Below are 27455 nucleotides of genomic sequence, written 5' to 3'. Positions count from 1 at the left end.
AATGGTAACTACCTCTGCACAGCATTCCAGCTTAACACATGCTCTTAGATACTCTCAAAAGAGAACTCTCACTTTTGCAAGGAGCTCACAGCAGCTGAGCACCCAAAGCAACACATCCGAATCTTGCCAAAGTTTGTTTAGACTTTTAGCAGTCAAAACTTGAGCCAAAAACCAAAATATTTCAGAAGTGCACTTCCAATCACCAAATAAGGACTTCTGCCATAAGCCACACTCTCCGTAATTCAAAACATGATATATAAGTACATGAACAGTGAGATCAAATTCAGTATTAATACTTCAACACAGTTTCTCAAACAAGTCAGTTCTTAAGCAGCAATCTATGAAACAAGACTATTTAAAGCCTAAACTACTATAAAGCGACAAGCATTGTTCTTGTTACTTCCCAATGAAAATTCACTCAGGCATCTTTGCTGGAGTTCTTATTACATTCCACAAGGGTAGGAGCATTTGAACAGGATTTACTTCCTACTTTAAGATAAGAAAACAGCCAGAAAGAAGCTAAGTTCAGAATGTGCGTTCGTTCAGGGAGATACAAACATTACTAGAGATGGCAGGCTTCTTTTGGAGGAGAAAAAACATACAAATATATGCCCAGCTTCCATTTCCTTCATATAAAATTGCATCAGCAATGCAATGCTGTCACATACCCTTTAAAAACATTTGCAACAGCTTCTGCAACTGATATTTTAAGTTTCTGCATCTTTACATACTGGTATGGGAGTTCCTTAAAAAGTCACTAGAAGCAGCTGGATGTCAATGGCAATAAGAAAATACTGAAAAAATATGAAGTAATACCATAATATGCTACAGACATTTGTGATAGATAAATAAAATCTACTTACAGGTGAGCTACCCTTTCTCCTTTCAGAGGAGGCAGAATATTCCCAGAACCAATCAAGCAGTTATGCACTATGGCAAGACACTGCTGCACGTCATCTCTTAAAAAAAAACAAACAAAAACAACTGATTACTGTAACTGTCTTATTAAATACTTCAGAATATACAGAAGATAAACCATATGTTTTGTGATGTTTCATAGAAGAGTCTTTTTAAGCACTGCTTGCTTTCTGTAATCAGATTCTATTATTTACTGTCAACACTCATGTGGAGCTTTTGAAGTCTGCAAGAGGAAACTTAAGGATAATGAGAGGTATTTATTTACCCAATGGGGTAAAGCTGTCTGTTTTGAAGTTAGTGTGTTTTGTTAGTGCTATTGTTTGGAAGAGTTTTGTGAGATATAAAATTTATGATGTAAGAATCAACAAAAATGCTACTTATTGAAATAGTGCCATTTAAAGCACTAGCAGTTTCACCTGGCGTCCTCATTTATTCACACTCATTACATCCTCAGCCACTTAAAGCATTCTCTATTCCTGCAGCTATGCTATCTTGTATTCCAATTTAATTTGCAATTCAGGCACTTGGCTAAATAGTCCTGATCATCATCATTTGTTTCTGTTAGGTAGCATAGTGGAGCCCTGATCAATTCAAAGCTCAATTTATAAACTAACTGCTTTACATACAAGGTGCCAAACAGAAACAGAAGAAAGCAAAACAAACAAAACAACAACACATGCAAATAAGCTAAAGACCTATAGGGAGACACATACTTTCTTCCTTTAGCCTAAGTGTAAATTACAATTGCAATTTGGTGGCACTGATTTGTCAAGCATATATTGCCTTTTTCAGGAATAAAGCAGTGTGGGACCTTGGTAGGACAGAAATATATTTAGGAGCCTGATACACCCTGCTACAGGTATGGCAGCACTGTACTGTATGAGATATGATGTTAAACAATGAACATCTGATGAAGTATAAATACCTACATTTAATTATATCAAGGGTAGGAGGATTTAATACAAGAAGAAGATTTCTTGAGAGGACTGTAAAAAGCTTCAGCCATTTGATACTCATAAATACTTTAGCACATAATAAACTCATGACTGTCTTGTGGTTAGGAAACTATCCTTCAAAGCCATGGTTTCACACTAACAAAGTGTAACAAGATTGGCTAATATTAATCTTGCCTCCACTCGCCTTTGTTTATGCCACTGACACTCCATTACCTCCTCGGTTATCATACTGCCACTTCATGGACTCAATCCTTTCTATTGTAGTAAAGGGAGCACTAAAACTATTTGCAAGCCAAATTGGTTCTGCACCCCATTTCATACCTCAGGAAAGACAAATGATTATACCAAAGTAACAATAGAGAGTGCAGAAGAAAAACTTTCTTGCTGACTAAAATTTAAGAGTCATAATTTTAGGGTATATATCAAAAACATCCACTCCTCTACAACAATATGAAGTATCCTCAGATTTTTTCAAAAAAGTTTTTCTGATCAAAATAATCTGTTATCATCTGTTATCAATTTCATGAAATGCACTTCCAACTTTATGCACTTTGAAGGGTTAAAAACCTGGGAAAGGTACTTGGAATATCCTGAGACATTGTAACATTACAGCATTCTGCTCCTTAATGTCTGCAGTGCTAGTACAGCTGGCAGTAACCACTTGGAGACATGAGTGGATAAAGGCATTTCCTCTGTATTATGCATTACCACTGACCTGGACATTTCAAGTTTTCCAGTTGCATAGTGCTCTAGTTTGGTGAGCTCTGGCTGAAGAAAAGTGTCCAACAAATAAAAAGCAAAGTTTATTTCCTCAGATGAAGGAACATGCCACTGGATGTCCAAGTTCCACAGGTCACCTGGTTTACCCCAGTCCTGTATTAAATAAAGACATCTCATTAATCAAACAATGATACAAATCTTAAAAAAAAAAAACACAAAACCAAACCTTTAAAAAACCACTTAACATTACTGCAAAACACAAGAACTAGCTATATTCAGAGAACTTCAGGAAAAAAACAACATAGTAATCCCAAACCTAATGTACTGTCTGCATACACCTGGAACATAACACATATCTGGAAGGACTAAAAGGCAAAGGACTGTTAAGGCGTAACTGAAGTATAACTTTCTTGTTTCTTTGGCCAGATTCAAATTCAAAAACATTACTGCAAATTCCTAAATAATACCGTATCTCCTTTTTTGGCAACAGTTTTGCAGTGATGTTCTTACACTCTTTTTTTGCATGTCCCCAAAATTACTTGTTGTATCTGATGATAACATTTATGTGAAAAGGAATAAGAAAAGACTATACAGCAGGTGAAAGATTAAGTTTGTTCCAGTGCAGCAGTGCTTTCTCTGACTGGATATTTAAGTGAACAGTAAAACTCTCGTGCAACCTTAACACTGCATTTCAAGATAGCTAGGTCTCAACTGAATGCATCATATAATTACAAGATTAAGAAACATGAGCAGACAACTTTTGCTTTACCTTATTGTAGTCATGCAATCATTGTAAAACACACACATCATAAAACATGTCATGCTGTATAATTACTCAAAACAAGTCAGTATTCATTTTTTGCTACCAATATAATTTTAAGAAACTTGAATATTTGCTCTACACATTTAAAAGCTTAAAGCATCTTTCAATTACACTTTCCATTGCTGCTACCTATGTTCAGAAATCTCCAAATTAAAACAAATAATATTGTGTATGATTGTTTTTTAAAACGAAAGTCAAATCCTCTAATCCTAAATAAATGAAAATCCTTGCCTTGATAGGAAAGTATTCAGAAAGAGGCTTGTCAAAGCCACCTGGCACACTGCAGTACTCTGTGGGGTAGATAAGTGTAGCAGAACGAAGAAGATGATGCAGTAGGTTACAAGACAGAATGTAACCCTGCTTACAGGTTAAATGTAGGGTTCGCTGCAGAATCTTCCCAAGCTGCTCCCTGTATGGTAGCAACTTCTTTCCATCCACTCGAGTGATCTAACAGGAAAGACAAACATTTGAAAAGTAAATATAGCAGATGGTGTTCTGGAGGACTAAAGAGATGATTACACCACTCAACTGATCCTGTACCACGTTTCATTCAGCATATCACACGAAATTTGGATTTAATACACAACTAGCACACAAACTACCACTTCTACTGTTGAAAAAATGGCACACAAGAACTGTGAAAATACTTCCCTCTTCATCTTGTTCAAAGTTTTCTAGCATCGTTTATACATACTGAGATGCACTTTAAGACATTTATCTTTACCACAATACACTTTTCCCTAAATTGAACCCTCTTCTTTCTCTACTCCTTGATAACTGTTTGTAATAACTGCTTTAATATTATTCCATGTACAGCCCCAATGGTTATTTCCTTCAAATGACATCTATCTACACCCCATTTAGAGAAGAAAGTTATGCAATGTCATTCACAAAACATTTTGTTTAACAGCAGTATTCAATTTTGTTCTTTCAGAGGCATCAAATAAGATTCAATGGCATATGTGCTCAGTGAGAGTATTCTTTACAATACCTCTGACAAAAGCTGAAGATTCCAAAGTAGCTCCTTATCTAGTTCTTCATCACGTAACACATCATCATCTAGAGGAACAAACAAACAGCACTGCTGTAACCACACTGTGGACAGGTTTTGCAAGCCAGTAACATTATAGAACAGATGCCTGCGCTCCAAAAATTTTACTCACAAGCCCTCTATGGCTAACTTCCAACTAATATTTCATCCCCATCCAACTGAAATTTACTTCATTTAAAATCTTGAATACTTTGAGGAAATCACTAAGTGTCTCCAAACATTAAATAAATAATTTTCCATTATTGAGATGAAATGATGAATAGACGTGGAAATTCTAAATATTATTTTCATGCTTAATGAAAGCAAATCCAAAACAAAGCAAGTGTAATATTAAAAATATTAAAAACTTACTGACTGTGAGGTGAGTTATAACATTGCAGCAATGTGGTACAAACAGTTTCAAGGATTCCTCTGGACGGCACTGGAAACAGCATTATGAATAGCCATTATAAATAGTTTTTTAAAAAGATGCAACACAAATTCAGTGTTGACACTGATACAAATCTTCTAATAATGTTACTAAGAAACACAGGCTATTCTCAAATTAACAACAATTCAACCTAGAGTCCATCTGACTTCACAGGCAGCCTGGTCTAGTACCAGATCTGGATGGTGGTGGCCCTGCTGTGGCAGTGGGGTTGAAATCTGATGATCCTTGAGGTCCCTTCCAACCCAAGCAATTCTATGATTATATAATTTTAAAACACTCATTAACACCAGTATTAAATTTAACATAAAAGCAATTAAGAAAATACTGCTAAATACAACCTTTTAATTTTAAGATACTAAGAGCTTCCTGTATTTTTAAGATATAAAAGATTTTATGTAAGAAAGTAGTATGGACTTCTTGGCTTTCCTTTTTTTTTTTTTTTTTTAAACTAAAACTGTAATTGAGTGAAATAAGAGTGAAATAAGAGCATCCTCTCTCACTTTTACTGCAGCTCGACACATATCTGCAACCATTCGACCAGCAACTCTTGTCTCAAATATATTTGAAATGGCAAAATTGAAAACCTTCTCCAAGGCAACCTAAAATTAATAGAAAAGGACAGAGGTTAGCTTTTCATGTGCTTTAAAAAAAAAAAATATAAAACATTTTGTCTTACATAGAAGGCAGCGTCTGTATATAATATTGTTTTTTTAAATATATGATAGCAGACATGATTCCCATTAGAAATCAGAACAGAGAAGACAAATCAGTTCTGTACAATGCCTGAAGCTGAGTAAAACTTAACCACTCAATTTAATTACATTAGAAAATAGAAAGGATAGAAAGCTGTGTGTGAATTAACTGCTCAGGAAAAAAATATCTTAATGGTATCAGTACATGTGACTCAGTTTATGTGCACCTATGCCTATCTGCATACTTACTGCCTCGAGCTATAACATAAATGCTGCTACAAAAGCAGCAATGATAAGAAGGTTAATCAAAATAGTTTCCTAGTTTGCAGACTTTCATGGCTTTTCCCAACTTTGTATTTACTGTATTCATGAAAAATAACATGACATGATCCACTGTCACTAAAGTCCATTCAGTTACAGGAAGGTTTGTATTCTTTCCCCTGGGCCTTCTCCAAGTTTAAAAACCACACACAGTGCTGTAATTGATGACACAAAGGGATATCCAGCTTTCAGATGGAAAGACATCTAAAATTTTCACCTTGAGAAAAAAGGAGGTGAGATACACTGAGCTGACTGATCAAAGCTTGGGGATGCTTCTGAGAAACTATACAGAAAAGCAGCTTTCCGTGGATAAGACACAACCTGCCTACATGAAAACTGTTATTTCACATGCAGAAGTGAAATAAAGCCAAGACATCCCTTATTTAACAAATAAATCGGGAATTGTCTATTTTAGTAGTTAGCATATTTGTAGGTTGTTCACCACTAAAATAATCACACGCAGTAAGGAAAAAAGAAGAATCTGCCTTCACAAGATTCCAACCAAAATGATACCTATGTGTCCAAAGCAATGACTCAAAATGTACAATCAGCATCTCAAAATATTTACAAAATAGAAACAGAATAAAATGTGTTACCCCCAAACAACAAGAAAAGAATCCACCTGTGTAACAATATGGATTCCCCACACCAGCCCTGAGAGATTTTAATACAGATTGTTTTTCTGATCTTATTAGCCACATGGCTCCCTGAACTGCTTCTTTTGCTCAGTGGAAGACAAGGGAGATAGGAAAAAAGAGGAAAGCAGGAACTGGATAAGTCAGCATTAACATCCAAAGACTTGGAAATTCCTGCCTAAAACAACAAAGTGATAACTGTAAGAAAGAACCCTAGCAATTATCACTGGCTTCAAAAAGAGCACCTCCTGTTGCTCAGAACTCTGTACTGATGCATATAAAAATCACAAAGCAAGTTCACATGAAGTCCTAAATTCTCCTAGCCCCTCCCTTGGTTAAAATGCATAAGATCATAACAGGATAACACAGGAAGAATCTGAACTCACTCGCATCTCACAACAGAAAATTAAGATTCAAAGTTCTGCAGAATGTGCCATGTTTTACATACCTTAAATATATCTTTTGAACATTGAGTAAGGATTGTACTGAAGGTAGAAGACAGACCTAATTCAACTAGACTCTCTAGATGAGTCATTTTCTCTGTTTCAGTCTCTTCTCGGGTCTGTTCCAACGTGCTGCTCTCTATAAGTCCAAAACACCTAAAGAAATGAAGTACAGTAAGTACAATTTTAGTTAATTGGAACTGGGAATTTGTATTAAGTTCTTCATGCCAAGCTTTCACCTATCTTTAGCTTACTTACCTATCCATAAACTGTAGTACAAAATCTTCAAATTCTGCTGTTGCAGAGCACAACTCTCTTTCCACCTACAATTTTCCAATGCAAAAGGAACACAGAAGGTTGGCTTCTCTTAGGAAAACATAGTATAAAGATACCCTTTATCAACTGCTTCAAAAGCACATTCAAATTTTATGTGATACAGACTACATCTCCCACCAAACAGAGTTTGGATAGTTTTGAGTACACGAAAACAATTACTACATACACTTTGCACTGCTCAATCAAGCATTCTGGCCTTGATACGTAGCCAGACAGCCTCTCAAGGTGAAATGGGGTTCATCTCCCTGGATACAACCTTTAGCCTTTACTACTGATCTTCCTTTCTAGCAGCATGTCAGTGAGTGCCAACTGTGGCAGTGGTCTTGGCTTTGCTGATATATTTGCATTACACATTCATCATACAAACTCCACTGTCAGCTCCGGAGTGCTGCAGCCTCAGGGCAAGGAAATTAACATTCCAGTACCACTCTGGCCATTCAAAATCTGTAGCTATTAGCTGTTCTCAGTGCTACATGAAGTCTCCTAAACAGTCGACAAAATATCCCATGTGGCAGTTCCAACTATCATAGTGGATACTGGTGCTGCCACATTCAGAATATGCTGGACACAAATTATTTCTATCAAAAGCGGAATCAAAAATCTAGTGAAAAATCAGAGAAATAGAAAAATTATTTCCCATTTCCTCCTGTATTTTTTCTTATGTGCAGAAGAAAAAGGACAAAGTATTAAAAACAGTCCTGGAAAACAGGCAGGGAGACCAAGTCTAATAAAGAAGAGGCAGCAAAGTTAAAACAGCAAAGGGAGATGGTGCTCACTGTCTAATGATGTTGTCTCTTCAACAGAAGAGATTAAAAAAGATCTGAAGAGATAGCAATAGCATCCCAATCAGAAAAGAGAAACCTAAATACAGGAACACTTCAAAGAGTACAAGTATTTTGCAATAGTTTCCCATTGTAGAGAAACAGCCCTTAAAGGCAGGAGAGTATTAGCTCACTGGAAAACAACTACAAAAAGAAGAAACACCCCATTCTTTCTTTTACACTTAAGTTTTCAGTAACAAATTCCTTTCTGACAAATTTCTCCCAGATTCCCCCAGACAACCAACTAGTTGCCCTTCAAACTGCTCTAAGCTGGACTACTTTTGAACTAGAAATGGTAAGTGTGTATCTTACAACAACACTGATATCAGCTCTACCACACTGAGTAGAAGCAAATGCAACAAAAAAATAAAGTTTGTGCATAACATTTTTTGTTTAAGGTAGCTTATACCCATAAAAAGAGATTGCAGCAAACACATTGCGCTTCTGAACACAATTAGATTGCTAGAAATTATGCTGAAGTCTGTAAGTTATGTTCCATTTTTACAACTGCACAGTGCTCTTACCTCTGAAAGATCATCCCTTTCTTGCAACACAGACGAACAATCTACTAAAGGCACCAAAGTAGAAAATGTTGCAATAAACTGGAATGTAATCTGTTGAGAGTTGCAAACAGCTCTTTAATAAATGCTGTATTCCACACATTAAAAAGCTTTCCCAATTAAAGTATGGCAGCAAAAGCAAATCACTACATTAAAAAAAAATTCTACAGATCGATTCTTTCAGTCCAAAACATCCCCTTATTATTTCTGATTTCGGGTTAAAAACTAACTGAAGTTGTAACTACACAAAGAAAACTATTTTCTGGTAAAATAACACTTTTCTGTGGGATTTTGAAGTTAAAGAGGCCGATGTTAAAATTTTTTGAATAGTCAAGGAAAATGAAGCCCTCACAACATGGGCTTCTGGGACTTAATGAAACCTAGCAATAAATAAAAGGTTTTCTGTATTTGCTACCAAATTTGGAACATCTATTTTTAGAGCTGCCCAAAAAATCAGAACAATGCTTATCACAGTCTGGTGTTAAAGATTCACTTGGCAGTGTCCAACAAGCCAAAGGCATTATCTTAAGTTAGAAGCTTTATTATCACATCTTTGCAAGCACAGTTGTGCCAGGAACAAAATCATGCTAAGAATTTCTGGAAATACAAGTTTTACTTGCATTCATACAAATGTAGCAAAAGCTTTCACACCGAGTCAATTAGCTAAATACATTCAAAGAAGAGGTAAGATTGATACACTCACCATGCACTTGCTGAAGTCATTTGGATCCACTCCAGGCAAAGCTCTCATCAGTAGAGGTAGCATGTGTGTTGGACCTTCAGGAAACCACTTCCCACCAGATACCAGACTACGAGCTACTCCGATTACACAGCTTAAAGTAGCCGTGAGCTGATGAGGTTCTGTCAGCGTCTCAAGTGCAGGATATGTTCTATAGGGTGTAGAAGCAATCATATTAGGAAAATCATTGCTTTATCAAAGAAAAGTGAATAATTTTTTTTTTTTTTTTTTTTTTTACAAAAAGGGTGCACAGCTTCTGCAAGAAAAGATTAAGGCAACCAATGGTTCAGAACATCCTTTTGGTAATCTTTTTCCAATGGACTTTTTCCAATGGACATTTGTACATTAAAAACTGTTTCTTTCAAAATTTCAGGATCAGGTAATTTCTTAGCAGTTGCAGCGTGGAAATTAGTAACTTCGTGTACTCCTAGATTCAATGCTATTACATTCTTCTTGTTTTAAGGTTTTAAGGACGAATCCTGCAGGTGGTTTAGCAATGAGAAGGTGGCCCTTAACTACAGAACTCTCACCATTCTACTGCCAGCAGCATCTACATAAGCTGATGGAAGCTGTGTACATAAAAATGTAAGGTTTGTGTAGCATGCATGAAAACTTGCCTCAACTGCCTATGAACAGAGAAATTGAAATCCATTTATAATTTTATTTTTTTAATTTAAAATCGGTTAAGTTACCAGCATTTCTAATTTATTTATTTATTTTTACAGTAGATACTTCTCAGCAAACTGTGTAACTCTTTGTACAGTTGTTTGAACTGTAGGTTATTGACAGGAGCCATAGTGCTATCCCTGCCCTCCATGACTCAAAGCATAAAGGACCTACATCTTCTTAACAAAACAAATTCATAATTGCAGCCAAGGCAAACTTATCAGGAATAGCTTTATCTACAGAGCAGACGTTGAGTCTGCTCTCAAAATAGAAGCAGTAGTCAGACCCAATACTGATGTTCACTGCTGTCCCTGTTAGAAATGTTATGCTTGAACCGTTTTCATATAAGAGTAGATTAGTCAAGACTTTATAACCAGTTGAGTCAGTATGGTATGGAACTCAGGAATGGCTCTTTTCAAGACAAATTCATTTCTCCACTGGTTTTACAACACAAGCTGGTAAAATATGAAGGACTGATGGGGAAACAAGGGCAAGGGACTAGAAAGCAAGCTTCCACTGAAGACAGGAAGGAGTTAGTTTTTTGGAATTTCAGGCATCAAGGCATTAGTAGTCATACAAACCAACGACTTTATACGGACACATACTTCAGTGATTTGCTTTACCAAGTCAAAAGCAATGACACTAATTTTAAACAATCCATAACACACACATCCTGACACAAAACAGAAGCATTATGCAAACATGCAGTATCACCATTCATATTTGGCTCTAAGACAAAGCTGACAAGGCAGCACAACATGGCTGGTAAATATACACACAAAGTTGCTTTTTAAGCTGACTCACCTCCATCTCTCAGAAAATGATAACAGAAATGCAGACAATCTGAGAGACTACCCTATATTACACAAACTATGGACAACTCCCAGAAATATTCCATTAACCAGATGTCAAAAAAAATAAACCCAGAAAAAAAAATCACATCCTCCCCCTAAGCTGACTGCTCAGTAGTGCTCACTAAGCTTAATTTAGCAACTCCTCTCACCGCAAGCACTCATTGCAGCAAGGAGACCACATGTCACCTAACAAGTGCTTTTGAGTATTTACCTGTTGGAAAGGGAACAGGGAGGCTAACACAGATCATACTTACTTCTCAAGTACGGGTGGAATTACTAACTCAGGACGCATCAGTGCAAGGTTCTGCAGGGCTTGGGCAGCCTCCAGGCTTCCAGTTTTACTAAACATAGCCAGAAGAACAGGCTGAATAATGCATTCTACAAAGTCTGTAACATCCTGATCAGTAAGTTTATGACTATCAGGCACAGGAGTTAACCAAGTCGGCTTCTTGTAGCGCTCACGATGCAGCCTTCTGACAACACTGCTGGGCAACCTCTGAAGTAGTTTCATCAGTTTGTTCTGTTAAATATGTGAGAAATTCTTGTCAGTCACCCTGCAGTGCTAACTGACCAACACACAATAAGTATTTCGAAGCTATATGGCTACAAAAGATGAAAATTCAGAAGAGCTCTAAAATGCAAGGCTCCTATCATTAAACTTCAGTTCCCAAAATACTAGAAAATTATCCTCCAAAGAATGTCTTATGATTTCCTTACATTTATGAGAAACTCATTCAAGGTATGTAGTCAATAACTAAGATTACTTACCACTAATTAGGACATATGAGAGCATTCTCTGCAGAATCACACTCAAGTAACATTCTATGCTAGAACAAGTCAGCTGTTTTGACACTACTTAGACCAATCCTGTCACTTTAATCTGTACTTTTACCAGCTATCACAAGGGTATTCTTAAGTATTCTAGCAGAAGACTAAACCAGCTACACCATAAAAAAAGTCAGGCTTTGTCAGACTAAATACGCATTAAAAATGTGTTTTCATTTTGGTGAAACAAAACTAGGTTTTGCAGGCTTAGAAATGGTAGGTCAGCAACATGAAAGGGTATTCTGTGCTCCTGGCTTGAGAATGAAAGTATAACTTGAATTACAGTATTGACAAACTGAAAATTAAATCCTCAAAATACAATACAACCAACAGACAAGCTGGCTACTACAGCACATAATGCATCTATCAACACGTTTGATTCAACAATTCTGCTTTGGTCGTAACAAAGTTACTGTTCTGACATGCAAAAACTCACCAGCCAACGCCCATTATTTGAAGGATGATAAAAAGAAGCAATGCTATTGAACAACCCAGACAAGTGCTTCTGTACTAGTTTACTTGGTCCACCCTGTGAAAAATAAAGCACAGAATTTTATTACGTGGGCTAAGTTAAAATGAAAAGATAACACACAGTAGTGCAAGAAAAAGAGAGTACTCATTTACCACAGCCATATTTCAAAGCATTAGAATGAAATATGCAACCCTCAACTCAGCATTAACTAGCAAGATCTAGCTGATCTGATGAGGTTCATTCTAAAAATGAATGATTTAATTGGTAGGCAGGTCTTAGGCAGGTATTTACAGTGGCCTTCATAACTAGCTCTTCACTTCCAGAACGCCACGGACAGCGGCTATGAAATAAACCTTGGAACTGCATTCCAAGCAGACAGTGAAACGATCAACCTTTAAACAATCCTTGGGCAAAAGTTAGCCTAAAAAGTGCTTCTGCTGTGAGCTGAACAGAGCATTTATTTCATATGCTTGCTTGTTTAAAGTTCTTTGTGTTAATAGTTTTTGTTATACTTCATAAAAAAGTTACTAACCATCATGGCTGTGATCCACATTACTGCATGTCCTACATCATAAGCGTTTGTTAAGAATCTTGGAACCACAACTTGATTACTTCCCACCGGAAGATTTAAACTCCTCAAAATTCTGGTAAAAATCTGTATTGCAAAAAAAAAAAAAAAAAAAAAAAAAAGAAAAAGAAGAAAAAAAGGTTGCATGCTGTAAGTCAGCCATGAAATAGGAACGGCGCAGAAAGCTACCTGTAAAGTTTCGTTTGCTTGGAACAAATATTTTCTGGGCAAAGTAACTACAATATTAGGAGCAGATAGTTTCAAATGGCAAGTGTGAAGTGAGGACAGAAAAAGTATTTTCACAAGAAAGCCATAATACTTGAACTCCTTGAAAAATTCAGAAGTCTAGATTTCAAGTTAGCAGCATGAGAAAAATGAAATGAAATATGCATAGGCTGAAATCACATCAGACAATACATATTCTCCTCACACACTGCTGAAGAGGTGGCACACGTAGGAGAGAATGAATAGTTTTCCAACCATTTCCATTACATTTCATGCAAAACAAGTAAAACACATGCATCTCTCTTCATTTTGTTTCATAACTCTCATTTCCCCATCGCTACCCCCACCAAAAAGGAACTGGAACAATTAACCTTGATTTGTAACACTTCCTACAGAACACTAACATAGAAAGTCATGGACCTTTCCTTGTTTGCAACAGATGCATAAAAAAATAATAAACAGTTAAGATATTTAAATGTAACAAATAATAACAGGGAACGAAACCAAATTCCAAAATGTTCTGTTACAAATGGGACCACAATAGCAACACAGATGCTAAAGGGCAGCAGTGAGAAGTCAAACCTTACACAAGCACGTCTTTTTAGTACTGCGGTGCAAACACAAAAATACACACTTGAAAAATGTCAGCGTTATCAGTTTATTTAAAAACAAAAAGAAAAAACCACTAGCTTTTCAGTTGAAGTTAACTCAAAAGAACAGCTAAACCACAACTCTGTCAGGAAGGAGTTTAGCAACCAGTCAAAACCCACCCACGTTATTTGGGAGAAAAAGCTAAATCTTACTCTTCCAAAGAAGTTAAGATGTAAAACGACATCATGTAAATACAAATACTGTTCTGGAGACCTTGATTATTATTTTTAAATATTCCATCTAAATTTCTCATCAGCAGAGTATATAACACATTAACACCTTGAGACATGCCATTATTTTGTGTTTCTTACCTCCCATTATCACAAGGTCTGTTACAAATATTATAGCACAAAATAGTGGGGCAGACACTAACCAAAAGCCTTTGATGTTTTTTAGCATAACACAAGTTAGTGAAAACACTAATTAATAGCACTGCTACCAAGTGAAGAATAATGATTTGGTTGTACTTATGTCTCATTTTCTGCTTTTACTATTTGAGATAAAATATAAATTACTCTTTTTAATCTGTATTAGGAACACCTTGCAAGGAAACAGCTTTCAATTTCAGAAAGGTTTATATCACAAACACATTACAATTGTACAATTTTCTCTTCAACAAGAGGGTCTTAATTAGTATTTTTTTAAACAATGTAACTGCTATGAACATCTTTAAAAATCTGTAAGGTGAAAGACTGGAAAAGACTGGAAAGTGGTACATATCAAATGAATGTCATTAGCATTTACTTCCAAGGGGATTAATCATATATATATATATATATATATATACACACACACACATATATACACATATATATACATATATATATATACACATACACACACACATATATACACACACACATATACACACACACACACACACACATATATTCAGACAGCACTTCTATATGGAAAGGTATTTTGTTGCTTTGGTTGGGCTTTAAGTCAGGTGATAGCAGTACCAACTTTCAGAGATTTTTATTACAAAAGGACAGCTCAAATTAGGTCTTCAAATGAATATATCTAACTGGAAAAGCTGGGGCTCTGCAGTATAAGACCCTCAAAGGGAATACGCATCATCCTTTGCATATTAACACTGAAAGTAAACAAGATAATTTCATAAAATGAAAAGCATTACCTTCGGTACGTAAGGATCCCAGTCAATGTACCCTATGTTGTCAGTGGCCAAGCGAGCAAAAAGATTTACCAGATGCTGAAACAAGAGCAGAAGGAGGAAACATTTATTAGAATAAATTTGAAGGGTTTTGTTCATCCTTTGTATCTACAGATGCAAGATAAAAGCTATCCATAGCACTATAACATCTGCAAAGGGAGATTTCAGTCTATTAGGACCCACCAAAACTGTATTTCACAATGCACCTGTGGGAATCCAACCTGCAGGAGGTCAACTTATTCTTTTGAGCCCCTGCAAAGCAGGAAAGCAGTACTAATTGTGATCTAAGTTCTGGGAGACACAGCCTGTCAAAATACACATTTCTATGTCTTGAAATTTTTCTATTATTATTACTATTTAGCTGAGATACACTCATAGTACTTCTGGAAGATATATTCACACCCTTCCCTTTTTCTATGCTCTGCTCTCCATGTTAACATGAAAGGCAAAATGCATTTGTCAGCATTTTAGATATTCCTTAACTATTTACTGTTCTACAGCAACTCCAAATGACAATAGATGAACGATAGATCAAAAAAAATTAAACTGTATGTCATCATACAAATTAGTAGTCCTCCTATATGCAAGAATGAGAAAGATAGGTTCTGAAAAGCATTGAAGGGATGGAAAGAAAAATCACAGCTATCCAAAAGCCTATTACTTTCCAACAAGAAAAGGGGCCCTGTGCAACCCACTTTGGTTGCCAGTGCATTACCCAGGTTCTTTGCAACCTTGATTGTAAGTGATACACCATGCCATTCATTAGTACTCAGAGCTGGAGCACCTTAAGAAGCAGTTGTCTGTTCATCTAATGGTGCTTCCTCACCAGTGAAATTATTTGGTGAGCTCAAAGGGTATACTAGCCTATATACAGACACGAAAGAGAACTCAACCAGGCTATCTCGAAGGACTATTTAGCTTCTACAGGACCCATCCTACTTAAAATGCACTTGCCTGTGGCTGATGGCTGGCATGTTTTAAGCTTCAGTTTATACATCTATGCAGCTTGTAGAAGTCCCAGGCATCAGCTTGCAGACTAGATAGCAGTATGTGACTATCTTTGAAGATAGTCTACTGTATGTGTCTCTTGAGTTCAAAACAGAACTGAAAAGTGTCCATAGAACAGGGAATTAAAAGCACTACACAGAGAGAGGGAGAGTAGGTGTCTAACTCCAACCTCCTGATCATGAGGAAGATCAACCAACCATCACACCTTTTATGAGCTTGTTCAAGTAAGGAAATACTTGTCAGGTATCCAAGACCTTGATGTTTCTACCAGTATTTTGAAACTATAGTGCACTCAGAAGCAAAGGCCTTGAATAATCCTGCCCAATTCAGAGAGATTCACAGAAGTACAGTTCACCTTTCAAGCCTGAAGGATGAAACAGCTTTTGAAAACCACAAATTCAATTCAAGACAGTCGTAACTGCCACAACAGTGAGACAAACCTCACAATTTCTTAAATGGATTACATTTGTTTGATACAAGACAATACTCACTGAAAAAAAAAAACCAACAACCTATCCCATGCACCTCAAAGGCAACTCCTTCTGAAGCTTCCCTTCAAACAGCACATCCAACTTCTGCCAAAGCAAGCTGAGAAAAAGCTTGCAGCAGACGGAGGTTTAAATTGGATTGTACAGTCAGAACACACGTATATAATGATCTACATCCAAGCTTGATGAAAAGAGTGATCCTGTCCTTAGAAGATGGACAAGACAGAAAAGGAAACATGAAGTAAGATCTTTGGGGAAAAAAAAAAATAAAATGTTGTGCTTTCTGAGCAAACTGTCAAAAGTCAGCTGAAGAGAGAAAAATACCACAGACAGCTGCTTACTTATGAAAGTGTGTTGATGATTCTTTTCTTAAACTAGTTGACAGAAACGAGCCAAATAATGGTTCTAAAAGTACAGGCTGTCATCCTTCTGGCAGAAGGATGAGACAGGATTGCACTTTTCTGGATAACCATCAGGAAGATGCAGAAATGTCTATAGACAATGATAAATGAAACTTGTTCAAATCTGGAAAATTGCCATTTGGTTGAACAAAGACTGCCTTCCTCTAACTGTGAGAAAACCAAACTCAAATTAGGATGTCCTATACAGGAGCCTTCTGACACAAAAACTACCAGAGACGGAATGGGCTACGAAGGTTATATTACATGGTATTTTGGAAATTAGCTTTCTGCAATGACACTGAGAATCTTCCCTGTATACACAGGCAGGAGATTAGTGAAAGAAGCCAGATGGTCAATGAGCTTATGTTCACATACAACTTGGCACGTTGGTAATTTGCCAAGTTTTACTGCAGTAAAGCCAAGGCAGAGGTCAGCTGACACCAACAGCACTAAGGCTGCTTGTGGTGTTGTCTAGAGAGTATTTTTCTTCTCACTTCTTAAGCTCATATCTGATCATGAGATGTGTATAAAAAGGCAGGCAGATGATTTTACTTGAAAGATATAGCCCGATGGTATTCTTGGGCAAGGAGAGCAGAGTTCTTTATTGTGTCTAAAATAAAGATGACAACAACTTATCACAGTGACTGCAAAGTAGAAGAAACTAACCCCTACGAAACGTCTTTGAAGACAGATAATTGAAGATCAAAACAGACTCTAAACATGGAAGCACATAATAATGGTAGAGCAATTAGAACAATTCTAGAGTGTCATCCTGGATATGAAGACTGACTTTTCATTTTCAAAACAAAAACATTTTTGCATGAAAGTCAGACTTAGGGCACTTCTTTTGAGAGCATCTTTGTCATACAGGTAGTATGGGAATTATATGAAAATGTAATCAGTATAGTGCAGAAATGGAACACCATCAGTGTAGCTACAGGAAATTAATTCATTAACAGAGACAAGAACAAGCAGGGAAGCACACTAAAAACTGATGACCAAAAGACTTCAACACAAATTCAAGACAGGGTTGCAAATCAGGAGTTACATTTAAATTCCTTTGCACTTCAAAATAAGGGTACCTATTTTAGAGGTAGTAAAGTTGAACTTAAAAGTCATGGAAAACATTCTGCATTAGGTATACATCTGCTTACACTCAGGACAGCAGTGCAAGTGTACTGCTAAAAGACAGTGAAAAAAAATAAAATAAAACACAGAGTGACTGAATATGAGCTCTAATGGAAAGATACCCCATTTCTATTCAAAATTAGAGATGTGAAGAATGTCACAAGTAATAAAGATGCAATTTCACAGAATCGTATGTTATAGAAATCACAGTAGCTCTTTTCATCATTGTAAACGTTAGCAGGCAAAAAAATGCCAGCATTCCCATGGTAAAGGGAAGCTGCCTGAGATGGTGATTAAATAATGCTCACAGAGCACAAAATCTCTTTTATTCAGCCAATAACTTCTTGCTAACAGTCATGACATTAGCACCATTGTCTTCTCGTAACAGCAAAAAGAAAAAATATCCATTAAATATATCATTGTTTAACTTCATAACATAGAGTAGAAATTTTTAAATGGATCTCTTCTAGTGGAGATGAATAATCAATACTTACCCCTTCCCACTGGGGAAGATTTTGAACAGAAACCCAAAGGCCTATAAATTCAGAAAACCAAAGCCTGCAAGAGAACATAAAGTAACTTTTATGTTGTGAAAGCAGCCCCTCCACTACTTGACATTTATTTCTCATTTTGCCAGGTGGTCTCGGAAACTCACCTGTCCTTCTAACTCACTGGAAAAAAAAAAAAAGTGATCAACATGGACATGCTTGTATCACTTCATCTCCTATAGTACCCTCCCTATCTCCAACTCTGATCCTTATCTACTTCAGCTTCATCATTTCAACATATATTGCCATTCTGGCACTTCATTCCCTTCTAGTTTAAAATCTAACATTTTTCCCTATTGACCAATGGTTACAATTGTCATTATTTTCTATTCTGAATTCATCTGAATCCAAGGATGCAAATCCTCCATGCCAGTCCCTTGCTTAAATTCATTCACAAACAGTGAGGGCTGCTCTGAAAGTAATGCTTCACATTTTATTACAATTGCCCAGAGGCAGATGTCAGTAGGACAGAAGTAGAGGTTGAACCTTCACAAAAATATTCTGTTACATTTTGTTTCTATGTGACAGATGGCAGCAGAAGAGCAGTCTGACAGAGTGCCATCAGACATGGAAGTACATGTGAAGCAAAGATACGAAACTGAGTTATTCCATATGGAAAAAATGGCACCCACTGACATTCACTGGTGCTTGCTGAACATTTATGGAAACCAAACACATGGACATCAGCACAGTGAGGTCATGTGTTCCAGCAATGCTGACAGTGACATGAAAGACAGGCCATGTTCTGGATGGCAATGCAGATTCTTATGAGCATGGATGCAGACTGCTGTTCACTGCTGGCCAAAAAAAAAAAAAAAAAGCATAGCTAGTGATGGTGACTATTTTGAAAAAAGTGTTGCACACTGAGACTTTGCTCTGTCAAACAGTGCTAGCATGCTCCGTGTATCTGTTGTAGTTTCCATGGAAATAAATAGGAGGTGTTATTTTTGGAGTGACCTACACATTTTCATTTCCTTTCTTGAGAGTTTTCACTGATCCTGTATTGAAAATATAACTTTTGCCCTAGCCAACCTATGTAGTTCCTACACACACTTAGTATGTTTCAAACCCCACCTTAAACACGATCCTGATAGAGAAACATTTGAAGGACAAGATGCTTTTTCATTCTTCAACTAATTTCCTACAGCAAACTTCTGACTGTCTCACATTTCTACATCTTGATAGTAGATTAAAAACCTCCACCTCATTCTCAAATTCGTAACAGTTGTAACTTCAGCCTATGTGAAAGCCACATCAGAAGCTACACCCGAGATGTACGTGTAGTTAAAATTGTGTTATGGTTAATAATTTCTACTGTGTTACTATTTTTTCACAGGCAAAATGCATTTAATTCAATTTAGTTTGCTTTGCTGTAGATTGTGTGCTTTACTCTTGAGAAGATAAACTCAGAACAGGCAATAAAATGCCCCCAGATTATTTTTTACAAAAGGAGAATGCTGAAGGAATTTCTTTCTTGAATTCCACAAACGCTATTAAAAGCCACCATTTGGTCTGCTGATAGACCAGGCTGCAGGCATTTGTGTCCCCAGTAATTCTACGCTCAAACAGAAACAGGTAGAACTGAATGAGAAGATCCCAGTAAGTTGAATCTCCAACATGAAAAACAATTCTGAAAGCATTGTAAACAAATGCTGCTCCACTGCAAAAATTGAAATCTGGGAATTCTTAATTTAAAGACTGTATACAACAAGTGCTTTTGAATATGTACAGTACAGCTATTCTGATACACTCATTTATTCCCATACTACTTTTTCAAAACAAATGTATCATTCCTTTACAACATGAATTCAAGATACACATACTTAAAGGAAACCACACAAATTGGTTTACCTGAGTGACTTCAAATCCTGTAAGAGACAATCAGGTGTAGCAGAACATTATACCAACAGGCATTTGGTTACACTTACTTGAAACCCTTATGGTGAAGTTCAGGAGGAAGGGTAGTAGGCAGAAACAGTTCAAAGTAGGTAATAGCCTTTTGCATGGTAACATCAAAGGGGCACATTAAAGGCCGCCATTCATCTAGCATCTCTGCAGTGGCATCTTCTGGAAAGTACCTGAAAACAAGGAAACCATTCAATATGTAAAGACTTGGCTTTAAATCTGGGAGGAGGGGAGCTTGGGGGCATAGCTTTGTTTTGGTTTTAAACATTTAAATTCATTTAGCTATTTGTCATAAATCTTAGTTTTACACTAAGACAGTGGCAATAAATAGGTGCTCTTCAACTCCACTTACCTTCACAAAATACAATATAAGATCAAATCATTTTAAGTCTCTACAGCTCTGCAGCTTTCAAGCTGCTAGCTAAATTAATTAAACTGCTTCAGGCATACACATTCTTAGCAAATGTAACAGCTAAAAAGGTGAAAAACAACGTGGCCTTATCAAGTGATATACTAGTTTAATTAGCTATTAAGGGATTTTCAAACAACACTATTAAAAAAAAAGTTACAGCCTAAGATACTCACAGTTTCTTTAAACACTACAACATAAAACATGTCTGTCCCTTAGTTTTCCACCTTAAGCAGCCTACGAACCCGAAGTACTGATCATTCACAACCTCAGTAAAACAGAAAAGCCTCTGCACTCCAACCCAAACATCGTAAGGTGAGATAAAAGAACAAGAGGTAAAGGACGGCTAACAGGGTTTGGTGGGTTGCTTTGTGTTTGTTTTAAATACTTTTCTTTCCCCTCTTCAAAGTAATACTAAAGATATCAGTTTCAGAAGAATTAGTTAACTTACGGTCTGCAGCTCTTCACAAGTGTTTTTAGAACACTTTCTACAGAACTGAAATAAAAAAGAAAACATTAGGGATACTGTATTACCAAACCTCTAGGACAGCATAAAATAAAGAACTGTTTGATGATTCTGCCTCAAGAGTTTAAGATAATGTTGATGCAATTAGATGTCTTCAGTGAACATGCAGTAGCTAATCACCTTTCACACAGACCAAATAGTACAGATTAAAATTGCTTTCCTAAGTTCCTGGTTCTACATTTCAGATATCATTATGGTATTCACCAAGTTTTAACCTTTCTAAGAAATAATGTCCTGCATTTAATCCATGAATAACCAGCAAAGCAAAAGTAACCCTTCAGAGGAAGTTGAAAATACGACCAGAAATAAATTTGTGGATTTTTCAGATAAGTAAAGGCAACAGAATTCATGAAGTTATTATTAAAGTCTATATACCATATCTGACCTTCTCAGTCTGTTGATTTTTAAAATTTTTATATTTTTATTTATTTAGTGATTCTAAGAAAGAGAAGCAAAGTATCTGCAAATCAATAGTTATTTCATTACCTTCCCCTCACGCTTTAACAGCTGATTTTTAAATGTTTTACTCACAGGAAGAAAATACAGTCTAGAATTATTACAGCACTTTAACATAGATTGTCACAGGATGCCAAGCCATTAAAAAAAAGGATTAAGGAAATAAACTTTAGAATAGACTCAAAGAACAAAGGAGGCAGGGAGAAGAGACTGCTGGAACCATAACAGCTGCCCATTTCCACGTTTGTCAGCTCCACCCCTCACTACAAGACTAACTCAAGGCTAAGCTGCACTTTTACCAAAGATCATTCCCTGAGCTCATGTTCAGGCAAAGGAGCTTCTTACATCTTTCAGATCCATTTATGTATCCTTAATAGAAGAAACTGCATTCTTTAGATCACCACAAAAATAAAGCTACAGAAGTGCTATTTTGATCAGAATAAAGATGATACAAGTTCATCATCTTTAGAATCTTACCAAAGATCAGTTTAGATGAGTCATTTCAGGACACACCAATACAGAGCATGCACACACTCTCTCTAGTCCTACACAAATTAAACTGATCCTGAACAAGCTAAGGGAGACAGAAACGAATGAACCACTCCTAAAGCAAAGGGGTGTGTGCACAACTCTTACACTTCAACATAGACTGCAAGCCAACAAAAGCCCACCCAGCCCTCTGAACACTGCTCCAGTTCAGTAAGCACTCTAGAAGTTGCAAAATTCTGTACATTATATCCACCAGTGAGAAATTAAATGTTATCTCTGACAGAATGAAAACTGAGTTTACTAACAGCTTCTAAAATACAAAGGAAAATGACTAACCATTCAGTAAACAAAAATAAGACAAAACTCTGTAAGAAACTCATAAAGATTCTAGTTCAAAGTGAGTCCTGTTCTTGACAGAGTTAGGAAGTAGGTAATGGTTGTTCCAAGAGCAGATAAAGCAGCGTTCCTACAGACAAGTAAAGAGCTACACAATAACTGTGTGGCAAAACAAATACTCCTAAACTATTACATTCTACTGAAGTAAATTATGACTGTGATGAATCAAAGGACAAAAGAATTTATAATCCTGATGGCCAGAGATCAATAAATCTTTCAAGTTCACAAGTTTTAAGTCCAATTTGAGCATGCGAGTAAAAGAAAACAAAAGAGAAAGACTGAGAGGGCTTTCCTTTCCTGTCTTCCAATATCAAATTCAGAAAGAAGACAGGAAAACAAACCAACAATAAAACCCCAGCAAGCTCTTTCTTTAGAGGCGGAAGCTTCCATCTACGATACAGTGAAACCACAGGCCAACTACAGAAAACTTACAAGAGTCCAGCTGGATGACTACTAGTTAGAAAAGACAGAAAGACTGTAACTGGGGAGAACACGACATTGCTGGTTACTGTTTTCATTATCAGTTGAACCAGCCTTCTCTAATCTCTTAGCAGTGGCTTCTGTTCCCCTCCTGTTATCCTTCTTACACAACCATCACTACAGAACCTCTCAAATACCCGCAATTACTGCGCCAGCAAATTGCTGTGTGCTGCTGCACCGTTACCCTTAGCTGGGGACTAAGCGAGCACAGCAGCAAACAACTGCACACATAAGCCACATGGACCAACAGCACACCAAAGGTACCTGCTATTAATTACCAGCAGTGTTCATTCAGTGAGATTAAAAAGTCTTCTCATCCCTCTGCTTTATGTCCTCCTTATTACCTGAAGGGTTAGCATCACATTATTATACCACACCACGTGGGTTTGTCACTAATCAGCATTTTGGTTCTACATGATTATCTTCCTCATTTAGCATGGTCGTGTTGTAATTTGTAAACCTATCTTTTTCTGCTTTTTCAAAGAGAAACATGTTTCACTTCATACAACATACAAACTGACACCATCAAAAAGCAGTGAAAGCACCTTTTCCAATTTCTCACGACAGATTCGGGCCTCAAGGGGCATTCTAAACCTATGGTGGACACTCCACTATAAGAGTTGAAGACAACGAAAAGAGCAACCGGCTAGAGTTTCCCAAATGGCATCATTCCAGTGAATTTCCAACTATGTTGGCCCCAAATCAGTATCTTGTTAGTAGAACTAAAAACTTCTTCCAAAAAAAAAGAAAACCAAACCAAAGAAATACACAAATCCAAGCCACTGCGAGGCTGAAGTCTCTCCCTGAGGACTACTTCACTTCCACTTAGATCCCCTAAAAAACTATTTCTGAATTTATGTATAAGCTAAATCTTCTGTTTGTTTTGTTTTTACTGTAAAAATTCCTAGCAGACCCTACCAACACAGCTCTGTCTCACACTTCACAATGACAAGGTCACTGCTGAGCATGTTTTCCAGAATCTATTAGCTCACTGCCCAAGCACTTTCCATGATTTCATGGTTTTTAATAGCAAAGTAGACCTGCACAGTGACATGCACTCCTGCACAGATGCTCATTTACCCGTTCTCAGACACTACAATTATTCAAATGTAAAATTCATCTTTCATTTGACTCTTAAAATATATATGCTGGTTAAATTAGTTAGCGTAGAGCCACTTGATCAGCCACTTCACACACACTACCTTGTTTCCCAATTAGAAATGCTTACATACAGTGCGACATTCTCATAAACAGTGGTGTAATGTTAACAGTTGGTTTTCCAATACATTATTTACACAGAAATTACACCTGTGTGACAAGTGTTACAGTCTAACAGAACATGCAGAAGATTACACATCGGCCAGAGCTGAACAAAAAAAGTCATTCTTACCACCTATGTAATACATTTAGCACAAATGTTTTAGGTGAAGACATGCCTGGTCGATATGAACTGAATGTAAAAAAAGAATAAATAAAATTAAGACAGTAGTTAAATTATCAGCTACGTATCAAATTAACTCAGCTTTTAAAAATATCTCTTGACATCCACCAAAAAGATACCCTTCGAAGTTGGCTTAAACAAAATGAAAAAGCACCGTATGAGAACAAATCGCACTGCATATGAAGTCTGATAGGTACAGCTCTTAATAAAAGCTAGATGTTTCAGACAGACCACCCAAACAGCTATCTTTGTCCCAGCTTCATCTTCCTTCCCTCTAAGCAGAAGTCTCCCTGCCACCATACCAGCCTCTCTCACAGTAAATGAACAGCAACCAGTCAACACCCCCGCAGACAGTTAAAGAAGGTGCTGGTGTATGCATGAAAGGAGCAAACTGGAAAAGGCTCTGCTCCTTTGTCACTTTCAAATAGTATCTACAGTAAGCAAAATAACACAACTTGTAAGATAGTTCACTTAGCAAAATTATTTTTCCATCTACATAGCCAGTAGACATTAATTAAACAGCATTAAAGCTCTGTAACAAATTACAGAGCTACATGAACTTTCTGCTTGTGTCACGTATCAGCAATAGGATCTTGCATTCAGCAAAAGGAATCAGTGATAAGACTTTAATATTCAAAGGAAGAAAGCCATTTTTAAAGTAAATAAGGACTTTCACTCACTTTTATGTGAAGTTTCAGTTCAAATAAGCTGAATTATCTGTAGACTACCTTTTGTAATTTGCAGAGCAGGACCTCCTCTAATTGAAATTACTACAAAAACTAATTTTGGCAATCTGGCAGACAGGGAGGGACTGGCAGCTCAAAGAAAACAGAAATAAAGTTTTTATTCTTAAAATCTGTAAACCATTCCTAAAACTCTTAACTGAGTTAAAAACTGGTGTATCTTACCACATCATCAATTGGAATGTGTGTGTTTACTTCCTACAGAAGGCATATCTCACTATTCTCATACACATTCTGATTTACATCTAGAGCACAGACACAGGGAATGCTTACAGTGCATATATTTAAGAATAGTTCCATTTTTTGTTCTCCCACATCCTTATTGTGTTAATACATGGAACAGTAGTCAGTTAACTTACATACTGTTTAAAATGTCAACATTAAATCTGTTAAGCTGTGGGTTATCATCCCAAAGCAACTTGGAGACCTTCACTTCAGAATATTTAGTGGTGAACCTGATTACATTCAGAAGAAGAAGTGTAACAAATACAAGTTATTGGCAGAAGGATACATACGATTTAGCATAGCCCTACATGCAACTACTGAAAGATAGGTCACTGAAATATCAACCAAATATCTTTTTAAACTGTACTTTTAAGTATTACAGGTACTTATTGCTGGTCAAGTGTTTCAAAATGCAGACTTACTTGGGAAACCAATTTAATCCAAGATGTTCTGTTTTGGAGTATAATATCCTTTCCAGCATTTCGCAAAGCGGTCTCCACGGTAACTCTAAATCATCCCTGGACAGCAGTTCTTTTTTCCTAATAAAAGAAATACAACTCTTTAGGATTAAACATGTACACTGAGCACACACCAGAACACTCCAGACCAGGAATGCTGCTCTGAATCACGCTTATCTTCAGCATTTGGCACACGCTGCAGCAAGGTCAGGCAACAAAAAACAAGCCACACATCATTTCTGCATGAACTCAAGCTGTCAAGATCTCCAGCAAGAGTCTGAGTAAGTGAAATAAACATTACTGAGTTGTGAGACAGCCTTCGCCTTCTCTCTCTCTCTCTCAGACTCAGTATTAACACTTAGCTCTCTGATGTTTGCTTTTTTGTAATATGAAACAACTGCCCTCCTTTTACTCACACGACCACCAGCATGGCTTTGAAAGAGGCACAGCATTCATGTAATGCAAACTCTTAAACCAAGATCATCTGTGCAGAGAAGGTTATGTGCAGCAACAGTAGGACATACTATTACATTAAAGTACATAATATGAAGCAAGTGAATTGGATCAACTACTTAGAGAAGAAAATTTTAGTAGTCAGCAGAATTCTGTACTTACTTTAACAGGTTTATCAACAGGCGTGCAAAACCTTGCATCATGCTGATCTCCAGCTTTGGGATTGTTATCAACTCATACAACAATTTGATAAAAAGCACATGATCTTCTTTGCTAAATTTTCTCCCATACAACCGGATATACCTAAAAATAAACCACAACATGAGTAAGCAATATTCTTAAACATGGTCATTTTATCTAAGACCTGAGCCAGCTCTTGCTACTCAACAAAACAAAGCAAAGCCCACCTTGCACATCCAACAAACAAGTACATAATCAAAGAAAACCATGGGAATATTTTGACAACTGAAATCAACTATGGGGAAAAAAAACAGAATGACAAATAAAGCACTACCTACCCAAATGTCCAGACTGTATCTCTGGCATAGTCTGACTGCCCTTCTATACATACGGTGCTCAGAAATTAGAATAAGCCTATCAAGAAAACCTGTTTTATAATCAGCAATCCTAACAGTCCATTTCAGATTTCTTTTTGCTGGCTGAGAAGACAAGGCAATTATGTACCTGCAAGGTGCAAACCTGAAAGAATTAGTAATTACTAGCAAGTGGAATTCCTAATTACTACAGGATCCTCTGTACTCGTAATTTGTGTTGCTTCTCCTATTGGTTAAATTCCAATTTCTCCCATCTTGGTTTAGCCAGCATAAAACCAATTTTAAAATGTGAAAGAGCTATATAAAAACAGAAGTGTGCTAAAAAGCAGTTACATATAAAAGCACTATTTGTTTTTAAACTAATAAAGTAAAGGAAACATTACTTAAAATAAATAACCAGAAAGAACAAAGACAGTTTACAGCCTTCCAAGATTCCAGAAACAGCATAACATAATGTTCACACCAGA

At 36.7% G+C, this 27455-nt stretch overlaps 1 protein-coding gene across 2 annotated transcripts in view; it reads right to left on the bottom strand.

The window, feature by feature from the left end:
• Nucleotides 1-27455, bottom strand: part of PSME4 (proteasome activator subunit 4) — a 64015-nt gene that overhangs the window by 30921 nt on the left and 5639 nt on the right. Inside the window, exons 2-21 of one of the 2 annotated variants that reach the window (XM_085218611.1) lie at nucleotides 26597-26737; nucleotides 25946-26062; nucleotides 24505-24564; nucleotides 21219-21263; nucleotides 20382-20531; nucleotides 18400-18463; nucleotides 14845-14919; nucleotides 12795-12917; nucleotides 12227-12319; nucleotides 11220-11485; nucleotides 9410-9596; nucleotides 8671-8760; nucleotides 7248-7312; nucleotides 6995-7145; nucleotides 5399-5497; nucleotides 4820-4889; nucleotides 4409-4476; nucleotides 3649-3864; nucleotides 2590-2747; nucleotides 864-959 (exon numbers count right to left, since the gene is read on the bottom strand). In XM_085218611.1, the coding sequence (XP_085074737.1) occupies nucleotides 864-959; nucleotides 2590-2747; nucleotides 3649-3864; nucleotides 4409-4476; nucleotides 4820-4889; nucleotides 5399-5497; nucleotides 6995-7145; nucleotides 7248-7312; nucleotides 8671-8760; nucleotides 9410-9596; nucleotides 11220-11485; nucleotides 12227-12319; nucleotides 12795-12917; nucleotides 14845-14919; nucleotides 18400-18463; nucleotides 20382-20531; nucleotides 21219-21263; nucleotides 24505-24564; nucleotides 25946-26062; nucleotides 26597-26737 (2334 nt within the window). The remainder of the gene's footprint in view (nucleotides 1-863; nucleotides 960-2589; nucleotides 2748-3648; nucleotides 3865-4408; nucleotides 4477-4819; nucleotides 4890-5398; nucleotides 5498-6994; nucleotides 7146-7247; nucleotides 7313-8670; nucleotides 8761-9409; nucleotides 9597-11219; nucleotides 11486-12226; nucleotides 12320-12794; nucleotides 12918-14844; nucleotides 14920-18399; nucleotides 18464-20381; nucleotides 20532-21218; nucleotides 21264-24504; nucleotides 24565-25945; nucleotides 26063-26596; nucleotides 26738-27455) is intronic. The other variant, XM_085218612.1, reaches the window with a different exon arrangement.

The sequence above is a fragment of the Meleagris gallopavo genome, chromosome 2, assembly GCF_905368555.1.
Source record: "Meleagris gallopavo chromosome 2, MGAL_WU_HG_1.1, whole genome shotgun sequence".
Classification (NCBI taxonomy): Eukaryota; Metazoa; Chordata; class Aves; order Galliformes; family Phasianidae; genus Meleagris; species Meleagris gallopavo.
Note: the sequence above shows the minus strand (reverse complement) of the source record. Positions and strands in the feature narration are given on the sequence as shown.